Genomic DNA, 14,260 nt, shown 5'->3' on the forward strand with positions numbered 1-14,260 from the left:
GAAGTACATTTTTGACACAATGAGTGTTTTCTCCGATTTGTATGTTAACACGTACACAACACACACATTTTGACATCCATCCCTCAAAATAACAGAGAGATTACCTTTTAGATTTGACAAAATGAGAGCACTATTGAAGGAGCAGCAAAATAACATACCTGCAGATCCCATTGGTATAACTGGCATATCTGTATATATATATATATTATATATATATATATATATATATATATTATATATATATATATATATATATATATATATATATATATATATATATATATATATATATTACATATACATGTAAGAGCCATCGTAAAAAATGTAACATCCATCCAAAATGCATATTTCCCAAACACAATCTTCCGGGCTATGTGTATCTCATGCCATGTAAACTGATTATGGCTCTTTCAAAACATGGAGTGAGAAACCATATACTATATACAGTCAGTAGAAATCTCACAGCAACTAATTAACCAGTTAACATGAAAAACCAGAACCTGACCAGCGGTCTATCTGAAGGCAGGGCTGACCTTTAGTGATGGTAAGCCCAGGCTTGCTTGAGAGACACTGGTGTAGTGAACAGTGAGAAGTCAGTGTGGTTGTAGGTCAGAAGTGAGGCGGGACGGTCTGTAGGGCGTCTTCGGCAGTGCGGTGTACATTAACATTCTAGGAGGAAAAACAGAAAATGACAAACCATTATATTGTTGTAAAAACACACACACACCCATATATATGTACCATGCTATATATATATATACTGGTACTGGTGACCACACCCACACCCATATATATGTACCATGCTATATATATATATATATATATATATATATAGCATGGAGGTCAAAGATCATGGGACCAAAGGTGGGGTGATATAAAATGATAGAAAAAAAATCTGATATCAGCTCAATACTGACACTGCCCTTTGAATTTAGGTCAAAGTCTATTGACATAAATCACATTACTGCCCCTTTCACTGTAATATGCTACACAATTGTTTGTCTGTCATAATCATGTTTTTTTTTTTTTTGCAGTGTGGTGGTTATGTTTTAGAAGTTGTTCTGTCTTTGTTCTTCAGCGACAGACAGACTTGTGGGTGAATGTAAAGAGAGACAGGATTTCACTATTTAAATACATTTTATTAGCATCGCAAATAGGCATTACAGTAGAGATTATTCCTCCTCCTCGGTTACCAGAAGAAGAGAGTTTCACATCATAGCATTCCTTAGTGTTTCAATATAATTATATGTAAATAAACTATAAATTATTATGTAAATAGCTAAAATGATCTAAAATTTCTTTGCAAGATAAGACTCTACTTCATCAGCTTCAAATTTGTAAGACAATAATGTCAAATTAACCATCCAAAACCCAAACTTATTTACATTTGCATTAATTTACACGTGCACCATAAATAAATATCACATGCTACAGGAGTGACTGGTGTTCTTACATAGCAGCAGTTACATTCATGTGCAGCAGGAACTGAAAAACATCAGTGCGCATTAATGATAAAGTGCAATTTAGTATTAACACGTTGTCAATGAACACAAACTGAAATCATTTTTTTAATTTCTGTACATAATCATCTCAGAGTTCTTCACTTCTGAGTTGTAATTCAAAAGGCATTTACTGAGCTGTAAAAATGGGCCGATTTCAGAAAATGCCATAGAAGCATTTAGGAATGCATGAATGTCTACATTCCTAAGAAAGGGGGACGGGAATGGGTAATGGTGGTTGAGAAAGAGAGGAACGAGGTACTGTCAGTGATGATCTGGCACTGTTAACAAAGCCTCTTCCGGCAGCCGTGACACATCTACGTTCTGTTTGAAGTAAACACAGGGAATGACGTCACATATTAACAGATGAGTTAAGTGGGTGACGACGATGTAATAGAACCGTTAAAAACTTGAATCAGTGCACACACATATAAAGATATCAAGACCAAAACAATGACCTTCAGCTTATCCCTTGCAACTAGTCTCATAATCATTGCACATTTTACATAATATAATCAGACTATTTTTAGATTACTTTTGACCTAACTTATTTATGACGTTGATTTGAAAAGGTTTATTTTTATGGTACTATATGGATACAATATATTAATTTTTTTGTTATCAACGACATGAAGTGCAATAAACATTACATTACATCCTGGTTTCCCAAACTGTGTTGTGAAGGAACTGCAGAGGGTTCGTAAGTTGATAATGCTAATAATTAATTAAATCATAAAAAAAAAAAAAAAAAAAATCTAATTATAAATTTTATGACTTTTTGATTGATTGTATAAAAGCAGTAGACTTTTTTAAAAATTAAACATAAAAAAAAAAGATTCATTAGGGGAAAAAAAAAAAAAAAAAAAAAAGAATAATTTATTGCCATTGTGTGAATAATATGTAATCATGTAATCAATCAAAAAGTAAGCATACAAGTTATCATAATATAATCTATAATCAATTTTTGGAATCTGATTATGTAATCCAGGTCACATATAATATTATATATATATAAATAAATAATATAAATAAATAAATAAATAAATAAATAAATAATATATATATATATATATATATATATATATATATATATATATATATATATATATATATATATATATAAATATATAAAGAATAAATATGACAAAATCACACAACAATATTAGTAAAACTTAAATGGAAACACAATATAAAAATAACACCAAATTCAAATTGTTAATAAAACTTTAATAGTATCTCAGTGACACTAAAAGAATGCTAAACACCACTGGACAGGACAAAAAAAAAAAAAAAAAAAAAAAAAAACAGTATAGAGGAAAAAAATGTGAATTAAAAAAAACATCCTACTGTAATAATGCTAATAGGTAAAATCATCAGTGAGCCCAACACCACATCTTTCATGCGACCGCCGAGGCTCAGGAGACCACAAAGCTTAATCACTTTCTTATACAGAAGAGCTCTTAAGCATAACTACAGACTGACTGCACACTTTGCCTTAAGCGATAACAGGCGGGAAGGCTTGTTTAACCAAAACCAAACTGACTGACATGCTCAGTGGATGTGTGTTTGTGAAGCTTACCGATGGTCTGTCTCTGTGCGTATTCACAGCATCCACGTTCAAACAGACTGACTCCACCTTACAACCTGAAAACCCAGATTGATTCACAATCAAGACCTGAATAGCATTATTTAAAGAATAATGTTAGATTAGTTAAGAAAGGGTGTCTTACCATAGGCCATTGGTGTTAACTTCAATACTGTGTGTAGAGCGCATTTCATGTAAGGCAATTCCTCTGCAAGAGAAAAACAAACCAAATAAATTGATTTTTTAATGCATTTTTAAATGCATTAATCGTCAGTACAACTGTGCAATGAACTGAGATTTAAAAAGAGACGAGATCTTCATGAGTGGTGTCACAGTGGTCATTACCTGCAGTCTTGTCCAGAAAGTAGGCTAGCAAGCATCTCATGACGGCCTGATGACAGATGACTAGAACGTTTTCCTGCCGCTCTAACTCCATGATCACAGGTTCCAGCCGCTGGACCAAGTCTTCATAAGACTGGGAGGAGAATACTGGATTACAACACTGTTCCATTTACCATATAACGTTCACATCACGCACACATGCAAACATTAAAGGCTGGAGAAAACCAGCAGCTGACATGAAACGTCAAGGGATACTTTACTGCATATCTGCACTTCTAAAAGTTAATTTGTCACATTAAAAGATTGCGAAACTGTAGAATTATTATTATAGAATTATAAAATTAATTTGTTTTTGGATTAATGTATTTATAGCCAAAACACACTGCATTACCTTTAGAGGATTTTTTGTGGTGAGAAACTAATAACTGTGTTTATAATGTTTGTAAACATTTTGCTTTAGCCTACCGGCATTTTAGCGTACAATATTTCTGAATGTAATAGGGCTAGTAAAATGCGACGTGAGCAATCAAAGTAGGTTTTTATTTGTTGTTGTTGTTTTTTTTTTACAATGCAGCAAACATTTTTAAATAATTTAAAAATACTTTAATGTCTTTAAAGTGTTGATAGATTTTTTTCTTTTGCTTAGTGGCCTACATTTGGCCAAAATCGAGAAAAGATGATGCTGTATTGGCTCTGACTAAGCGCAGCGGGTTACAGATCTCTTGCTGTTTTTTTTCTTCCCATTTCTTTCTGAGTAAAGAAAACGCTGTACTTTTATTATCATCATCATCATCATCATCATCATCATCATTAGGCCTTTTATAGGCAAAGACAATTGTTTTTAAAAAATAACATTATTAACTGGTATTTCTTCTACCTGAACAGGTTTCGGAACAGTAATAATAAAGAGTAACACAGGAACAGAAACGTTAAAATATCTATTCTGCTCGGAGTGAACCGATTTTTTCGTTTTCAAGCCCTGCTCATAACTAAAACTGACAAACAGCTGAAATGAACATAAATTGAAACTGAATCAAAACTGATATAAGTACAGTGCTAAAACACACCCTTATGTACAGCACTGAAATAAATGCACACTTAAGCACAAGACACCAGGACCTTGCACCCAATCTTTATCTAATATAGTGAAAACAGTGTGGTGCTTTAATGCTCTCTGAGTAAACAGGTTTGAGATACTGATCTAAATGAGAACCGCTTGCTCTGAAAAACAAACACGCTCACAACTTGACAGATGAGAGAAGCAAATGGTAAAGGTGTGTTGTGAACCAGTCAGCGTAATAACAGTTCATAAAAACACGCCTTTTTGGAACAATGCCAAAACAGACTTGTTTACTCCATTTCTGAATATTTGACTGGTGACTAATCCTGAAAACAGAAAGCCTAGCAACATTTGTTTTATGGCTGTTTAATACACTAAAGAGTGAGGAAAAGCTGTTTGTCACCAACGGGACATAAAAAAGCAATACAAACAATGAATGCTAAAATATCACGCTATCGTGAATAAGGCCATTAACCATTATGAGGTCAATTAAAATGAAATGCACAATTAAATAATGCACAGATTAAAAGAAAACGGATCTGATGTGAACCGACCTCTCCTTTGGGATAGCGATAACGGTATTTGTCCTGGTCACGTAATGCAAACTCCAGTGGATATTTCTGCTGGATCTCCTCATACATGAGCTCCTCACAAACACCCTAAACACACATCGATTGAACACAAGTCAATTAACACAATATCCCCGAAATAAAAACAAGGTTTGTTCACCATTGATAAACAACAGACTTACGGCATCAATCTCATTGAGAGCTTTCCACTGTTCATATGGCACACCCAGAGCTTCCGCCGTCTGTATCGTCCTCTTCATCTGACTCGTCCACACCTTCAAATCCCGTATATTCTGCGACTGGATAAACTGGCCCAAAGCCTTAGCAAACTGAGAAGGAATGTGAAAAAACAGAGGTTTAAATTATTAACTAACACAAAAGCAGAGAAACAGTCACACCTGAATGAATTGTTTAGTATCTGATCTAATTAAAACATAGAGAAGCTGGACTTTTCTGGGAACTTGTCCAAAAGCTTATTTTTAACAATACAACTTATTTAGGGTGGTACTGATACTTATAAGCAGATAATTAGTTGCATGTTATATATACTTTTGAATATGTTATATATAACATATACATTACATCCTTATTATGAAACAATAAGATATTTCTATCCTGAATTTATTACGCTTGCATGTTATTTCAATACCGTCAAGCCGATTTTGTGCTTGTTAGTTACACTAGAAATGATCAGTCTATGTAAATCGGCCTATACAGCTTACCTCCTTTCCCCTGGCCGAGAGCCCCGAGTCTCCACCGATACGACCTTTGATGTTCAGATCACTCTCTCCATGCCGGCACAAGTAGATGGAGCGGGGCGTGATGTGGATATTCATAAGGTAGTAAACAATTCGGCTCTGTATGTGGTCCTGAACCCGGTTCACCAGGTACCGCCGCCCCACATCTATGATCTTAATGAACGAAAGGTCCCTGAACACACCAAAAAAAAAAGAACATGTGAAATCGATCGATTCATAGCTTGAATTAAGTTCAGCAGAACCAAGATGGCATTTACCTGTCCAGCTCCTCATCCAGTGGCTGATAAGAGTTCTCATAACATTTTATCCTCTTCATAAAGTCTGCGACGGCATCTTCTGTGTTACAGTGTGTGTAGTCTGGACAGCCCAACTTCACTTGCTGAACACCAAGACCACAAATTCAGACCAAAAACAAGGTGGGATAAAGATATTCTGCAGTTCTGAGACTTACCACAATGTTCTCTGCAATAACATCCGGGTCTTCGCACACAGATTCCACGAAGAAAACCTGAGGGGTGTGAAAGGAGGGTTTCAAAAGAGCGAACACATGAGAAAAACACCTTAAATGAATAATCCCATATCAAGCACCTTGAAACCGTTCTGCTCTGCAAATCTGAGGATCGTCTCTCTCCTTTCTCTTGTTGTGTTTGTGGCATCAAAAACCTGAAGACAGGTAAATGCATTAAAAAACAATGAAATGTTAAATTGCATCTAAAGAAAAACAATGACTTGTACTTGAACACAGTATTTGCACTCATGACATTTTCTATTCTATTCAATGTGTTTACAAATCACGTTTTCCTTACCGCCACCTGACCGCCTTCATCTGTGAGGAACTGCCGTACATCATTGAGAGCTGCCAATGCACACTGCCTAGAAGAGTCAACGAATCACATGAGCTTCTAAGCATTCTAAGCATTTAGTAGTTTCATTTCACGTTTGGAATGGTTGCCACTGATACAAAAAAAAAAAAGCAATGTCTTACTTCCTGATTTTAAGCCCCTCTTCATTGTCTGGCCGAAAGAACTCAAAGGATTTGTAGATCTTCACACATTCACGTCTGTACTGTCCAACGTTAAACTCTGCAGGGGTGAAACATCAAGATTAACCAATTTCAGGAAGAGCAAAGCCACTAATATTTAACACATCTGGAACAACAAATTTGTGGCCAGAATGTCAACTGAATTTAATCTCACTGCAAGTGCTGCGTACCTTTTGTTGGGACATCAATCCAGTTGAGGTAGCGTGTCAGTTTCTTGGAGATGTAGGTCTTTCCTCTGGCTGGTAGACCAACGGTTACTATAAGTGTGGGGCAGTTGGTCATACATACTGTAAGAAAGAAAAAAAAAACAGCGGCTCATATAAAAACTTGGCAGAGCTGTTAAACAATAATATTCTTCCGCATACTGCAGATGAACTGTCAATCACCACACCACATGGTGTAAATAACATAAGTGTTTTCATCTATGTGCAGTTTGGGTGAACTTTTTATTGCTGTAATAAAATCTGTGAGATGTCATTGTAGAGCATAAGTCATTTCAGTATCTCCACATAAAATTGCATATAATCATATCAATGTCCACATAGCTAGTCCTGCAATTTAAAATGGGTGAAAATGTTATGGTGTTGCAAATAAGTATAGCTTTTTAGAACTGAAACCGTTCTTTAACAAATCAAAAACAGAGTAATATTTAGCCGCTGAAGTATTTTAGAGCACGGCATAACTGATAATGTAGAGATGAAAAATGTATTTGTGACCCTGGAGCAAAAAAACAGTCTTAAGTCGCTGGGGTATATTTGTAGCAATAGCCAAAAATACATGGTATGGGTCAAAATTATTGATTTTTCTTTTATGCCAAAAATCATTAGGATGTTAGGTAAAGATCATGTTCCATTAAGATATTTTTTAAATTTCGCACTGTAAATATTTTAAAACTTAATTTTTGATCAGTAATATGCATTGCTAAGAACTTCATTTGGACAACTTTAAAGGCAGTTTTCTCAATATTTGATTTTTTGCACCCTCAGATTCCAGATTTTCAAATAGTTGTATCTCGACCAAACATTGTCCTATCCTAACAAACCATACATCAATGGAGAGCTATTTATTCAGCTTTCAGATGATGTATAAATCTCAATTTATGACTGGTTTTGTGCTCCAGGGTCACAATTTATTTAAAAAATAAATAAATAAATTCCATGTATTTTAATAATTTCCATAACCTTCACTGGCCTGTAAAACATCATTTTAAAATTCCCTTACATTTCCAGGTTTGCCATAAATGTGGGAATTCTAAATCGATATGAATTAACGGCACTGTATATATATATTATATATGCAAATATTATTATTGCATATTTATAGTTTATATGAATCTGCATTTACTGGTGAACTATTGAGTATTACGTTAACAGTTTAAATTGTTATTAGTGGATGTTACAGCCTACATAAATACAAATAAGTCTATTTGATACATTTAATTAAAGCAACGAAGTACAATGAAACAAAGCGCCTCTAGAACTGTCCATAGTCCAGCTCTAAACCTGACTCCAGCATCAATGTCCGGCTCACATCCTTTCACCCACACTTACCCTTTCTTTGACTTATGTATCTCTCTGGAAGGCCGTTTGTGGAGGATGGCACCCATATTTTCTTTAAAGGATTCTGTGTGAGCTCTCGGGTTAGACTATTAGCGCATTGCTCCGTGTTGTCCTCTGTTACATTCATTATATTCGTCGTCTCTACACACAGGCGTCCATAATCGTCAGTGCGCACTAAAGACAGCGCCGAAGAACGTCATGAGACTGGAGAACAACACTACCGTAACGACAGGGAAAAAAGCGCACCTTAAAAAAAAAATAAAAAAAATAATTCACTTTACCGTAATGCCTGGTGTAATTTCCTAGTGATTAAAATAGATAAATATACGGTGATTAAGTATAGGACAGGGAAGAGGTTTCCAAAAAATAAAAAATATTATAGCCTCTTGCTATATAAAAGTCTACACATTAATAATATTACTACAAAAAAATCATCTTAAAAAAATATTCTCTGTATTTTTCTGTCTAATTCTATGGGCGCGTGGTGTCTGCTACTTTTCTCAGCGCTAATATGAATCAACTAATCATAATAGTTTAAGATTGCTACAGCTCCAGCGTATTTTTTTATGTATTTATTTGTTTTGTAAAGCACCATTATTTTTTATTAAAGTTGTTATTACATTATTATTAGTGTACAAATGCCTCCAGTAAGACAAAATCATTCTGAGCTGAGAATGTTGCAAGAATAACTTTCATATCGTTATTAGGTACTTTGTTGACGTTATACAAAACATTAAAGATTTTGTGTCAAAAAGACGTGTACCAAAACCTGAAGGTTCAGTGCTGCTTTGCTGATTAATATTTTTTTGTAACCTGTGATACTTTTTTTCAGGATTATTTGATGAATAAAAAGTTAAAAAGAACAGCATTTATTCAAAATAGGAATCTTTTGTAACAATATACACTACCGTTCAAAAGTTTGGGGTCAATCATTTTTTTCTTTCTTTTCTTTGTTTTTTTTTCTTTTGAAAGAAATTAATGTTATTAATCTACAAGGATGTTAAATTGATTTTAAAAAAATATAATAAAGACTTATATTGTTAGAAAAGATATCTATTTTAAATAAATGTTGTTCTTTTTAACTTTGTTTTCATATAATCCTGAAAAAAGGTATCACAGGTTCCAAAAAAAATATTAAGCAGCACAACTGTTTCCAACACTGATAAAAAATCAGAATATTAGAATGATTTCTGAAGGATCATGTGACACTGAAGACTGGAGTAATGATGATGAAAAATCAGCTTTGCATCACAGAAATAAATTATATTTGATAGCATATTAAAATAGAAAACCATTATTTTAAATAATATTTTACTGTATAACTGTTTTTTTTCTGTATTTTTTGTCAAATAAATGCAGCCATGATGAACAGAAGATACTTCTTTAAAACACATAAAAAATCTTACTGCCCGCAAACTTTTAAAAAGCAGTGTATGTTTCAGAGTTTAATTACTAAATTAAATTAAATGTACAATTAAACTGTTCAAACAATCAAGTGCTGGCTACACTGATCAGGGAGATTTTCAATGTCCTCTGCAGGGTGCTGGCAAGTTATAACTTGGATAGTCCGATTTTACCAGATGTGGTACTGTGAATCACTGCTCTATCTTGTAAAACCTGTTTTAACAATAACATTTGGATATCATGAGAATGCTCGTAATAAAAACAGCGACATTTGCAAAAGAATGCAAATTAGGTCAAAGGTCACCTTCAAAATTAGCAGCATAAGAGACCATAGACACGTCTAAACTTAAAAATTAAAACACTACATTTCAAGAAAACAATGATGTTGCAGTCAGTTACAAAAATAGAAGTTTTAAGGCTTAAAAAAAATGCCAGAACCTTTTCTTTCTTATATTTTTAAAAGTGAGAGCAAAACTAAAGACATGATGCTATACGCATATCAACCACTAGATGGCAAGAAAGAGACATTTCGAGAGATATGGGTTGTGGGTAGGGGATTTTACTTGAGCTTGTCTTGATAATAATAGTGATTTGTAAGAATCAGCATATATATATTTATTTCGGTGTGCAATTTACACTGATATAGGGCTAAAAGATCATCTAAGATTATGAGGCTACACAATGTTAGATTGCTTTTTACAGCACACACATCAATAGATCAGCTTAAATTAAGGGACAATTTCACATTTGCAAAATGTATTCTACTTAAAAACAAATATGCATATTAATCTAACAGATTTTTCTGTTTAAGGCTAATTTCTTTATTAAATGAAAGAATAAAGAATTCAAATGTATGACAAATCTCGCAACTGAGATTGAGCTGCTCTACAAGAGGAATTAGTAAACCACAAAACCTCAACAATTTTGCATTCACTTCAATTTCTAGATTTTATACAAATCTACTGTCAAACTATGAAGCACAGTTAGTAATTCTGACCCATTAATCAGCAGATTTCCAGAGAAAACTAGGTCTGGTGTGGCTAAAAGTGGACAAGTGGGTGTGGGACGTGTTGATATCATTCTACAAATTACAAATCATACAACTCCCAACTCATATGTCGCAAATGCTGCTTATCTTGTCTTATACTGGTATACAACTATCATTAAACTGCCATTATCCAAAATCTCAAGATATGTAATTATACTGGTTTTAATTCTGAAGTGAATCTGACTGTCACTCTCATCACAATGGACTGAACGAGACTTCATGGATACTTGTGGGATACAAACCTACAACCATTTTATTACCAGCCCAGATTGTTAGCAATTACTACACACCAACATCCTTATTTTCCAGCCATTTCAACAAATCTGGGACAAATGCAATAGCAGCTCAGCTGTGTCCGTTATAATATGTCTCATTTGCTGATCACTTTAATTATAGAATGCCTCTTATTTTTGTCTTCTCTCTAGGTCATAGTATTCTATTTTTACGACCCGACAAGCTGCAGTTTACCTCCACGTCAGTAATGCAACAAATATGGCCATGATTTGACCTCAACATCATACTCCTGTACAGCATGGATGACATGCACAACACAAACACTCCTGAGAAAACACACAAAACGCTTCACAACCCAATGAAATCGACCACATGCGACCACGGTGCATGTCAATGCGTGCAGCACATGACCCAAACACTGTGTGCTTATCTTCATTCATTCAATGCGTTACACGGAACACAGCGTTAGTTTATTTTTAGACCACAAGTATGGTTTATACTCGCATAGGTCACGCAAGTATATGATTAACAGGCCATATATATAATGCTACGGTTCAAATTAACAGCTCGTGGACTCTTGAGTCCAACGCACACGCGCCTACGTGACAGAGTCTTGTTTACTTCTTCCTCTCGCGCATACAATACCAGCTGCTTCCGCCAGAAAAACGCCATAACCTCATGTCCCTTACCCCTCTTATCCAGATCCTGCGGGTTTTTTGACCGGCTGGCTCCCCTCATTGTCCGCGTTTGGTGTCCTAGTGCTTTATTTTGATGCTCGAGCCTTGAGGTATAAATGAGAAGTATGTGAAAACACAAGCGCACACACCCACTGATTGACAGGTGGCGCAACCAATCGCTGCGAGGCAGCGGCCAGGGGACACACCCACCTATCATTAGAAAGAATCAAGGGAAAGTTTGTTGATACCATCTCTCATATTTACTCAATTCTTAGAATGTATACACTAAAGCAACACTGCTCAACCCAACACACTGCCTAGAGCAGGGGTGGCCAACCCTGCTCCTGGCGATCGACTGTCCTACAGAAGTTCAGCTCCAACCCTAATCAAACACACCTGAAAACTAATTAAGGTCTTCAGGCTCATTTAAAAATAAAGGCAGGTGTGTTTGATTAGGGTTTAGAAAACAATGCAGGACAGTCGATCGCCGCAGGTTTAAAGAAAAGAGATGGGATTTTTTTGAACGCCCAAGCAGGTAGATAGAAAAGAGAGATAGGATAGATTTTGATAGCCCAAAAACGGTTTATATTTAATAGTACAGTGTTTAGATAGATAGATAGATAGATAGATAGATAGATAGATAGATAGATAGATAGATAGATAGATACTATTTGAAAATGTATATGATATAATTAACTATATATGAACGATGTTATATTATATATGCTATATAGAATTTATGTAAAAAAAAAGGTATATAACCATGGGGAGAAAGTATTATATATTAATGTATACTAAATTATACTATATATGTAATTTATTTTATTAAGTACTATACATGTTTTTTTCTGTGAAACTAAATATGTGTGTGTGTGTGTGTGTGTGTGTGTGTGTGTGTGTGTGTGTGTGTGTGTGTGTGTGTGTGTGTGTGTGTGTGTGTGTGTGTGTGTGTGTGTACATATGTATATACATACATATAAAAGAACTATTATATTTTTTTGGGGAAATATAATCTTGAATTACAATAGTTTGTTTTGAAGCAAAACTATATCTTAATGTATTATATAGAATCTATTTAGAAAATAATATTATGTATGTATATAAAATCTTGAATTGCAATACAGTATGCATATAGTTAAAATTTATAGAGTATAAAGGAATATATATATATATATATATATATATATATATATATATATATATATATATATATATATATATTCCTCTATAAATTTTATATAGTATTTTATATAGTATATTGATTTACAATATAGAATGTTTAATATACGATGTATAATCTAATATGAAAATATAATGATTTGTTTGATCTGATTTGTTTTTTTAATGTTTTTATTTGTTTGTTTGTTCATTTTAAATACAAAGATATATCTGTTTCATATAAGTCCTTAGGATGTATGATATACATAGCTATCTTATATACATCCCATGTCCTTTATAGGACTTATATGAATGTACTATTGTTGTAGCTATAGGTATATTAATATTTCATAAGAAAAAAAAATGTAACTCACTGCTTTTTATAAGGAATTACACCATTTAAGGTGTAGAATCATTTCTAACCTAATTTAATAAGACCTACATGGCCGACTAAAGCAGGAGAGGTGTTTTAATTACACTCTGTCTCTCAGGATGTCTCGGCTACATTAGGAACATCTTGACCTGCTGGATGCTGCAATGCTTCTGCATTCAGAAACATATTTAGACTGTACAGTGGAACATGTCGGTCACGTAGCCACATGTCCCGTAGTAAAGCATCGGTAAAGACAGACAGAGCTGTGGACACAGGCCAAGTCAGAACACAGGTCACTATAAATAAACAAAGCTGATTTGAGCTTGACTTCCAGTCAATATCGGTCAATGTTTTTATTGCTTGTTAAGTGCGGTGCTTTCTGGTAAGCTGTAAAAAAAAGGCAAAAGTGTGACACTAGTCACGGTTACGCTCAGACTGGAACAAAGCAGGGCATGAAATTGTGATGAGGGCATGAAATTAAGAAGGGTCCCTAGGAACAGGATGTAAATGTGATCTGGTGCACATAAACACACACACGTCAACACAAGCTTGTGATCTCGCCATAGACAGCACACTGTTTTTACATTCACAATATAACAGTAGCACAAATTGTTGAAATATTTGGGCTGTCCGATGAAATATTTACAGTGTCAGAGGAATAAAAAAAGGTATAACAGATGAACATTAAAGATTGGAGAAGGCTGAAAATAAATACACAACTTGTGACAACAGATCCTGACCTTTCCGTGTCTGTCTGGAACATTCTTTATAAAAGTCACAGTGATTAGTGACTCTGCACAACTCGTACCCCTATTCCTGGCTCTCACGGCATGGACGTGCTCTTGAGCAAAATACCCTCGTCCTATTCTGTGTTCTAAACTCCTGAAACATTGGTGTCTCATATTTTAGAGCAGTCCATTAAATCATATGTGGGTGCAAATATTCAGATGTA

General features: G+C 34.4%; 1 protein-coding gene across 4 annotated transcripts; it reads right to left on the minus strand.

The window, feature by feature from the left end:
• Nucleotides 1-257: 257 nt before the first annotated feature.
• Nucleotides 258-11,945, minus strand: LOC109092986 (6-phosphofructo-2-kinase/fructose-2,6-bisphosphatase 4-like). Of its 4 annotated transcripts, none has more exons than XM_042766653.1 (14): nt 11,790-11,945; nt 7,026-7,142; nt 6,799-6,895; nt 6,620-6,686; nt 6,402-6,476; nt 6,265-6,321; nt 6,071-6,192; nt 5,778-5,985; nt 5,238-5,384; nt 5,041-5,145; nt 3,430-3,559; nt 3,230-3,292; nt 3,079-3,143; nt 258-669 (listed from the first exon to the last, which is right to left on the minus strand). In XM_042766653.1, exons 1-14 carry the CDS (start codon nt 11,836-11,838, stop codon nt 610-612), a joined length of 1,362 nt encoding a protein of 453 aa, XP_042622587.1. In that variant the 5' UTR covers nt 11,839-11,945; the 3' UTR covers nt 258-609. The 4 variants fall into 4 exon arrangements, with proteins under 4 accessions (XP_042622587.1, XP_042622588.1, XP_018962260.2 ...); XM_042766654.1 differs by lacking the exon at nt 11,790-11,945 and adding an exon at nt 8,406-8,618; XM_019106715.2 differs by lacking the exon at nt 258-669 and adding an exon at nt 1,119-1,823.
• Nucleotides 11,946-14,260: the final 2,315 nt, after the last annotated feature.

This window comes from Cyprinus carpio, chromosome A11 (genome assembly GCF_018340385.1).
Source record: "Cyprinus carpio isolate SPL01 chromosome A11, ASM1834038v1, whole genome shotgun sequence".
Taxonomy (NCBI): Eukaryota; Metazoa; Chordata; class Actinopteri; order Cypriniformes; family Cyprinidae; genus Cyprinus; species Cyprinus carpio.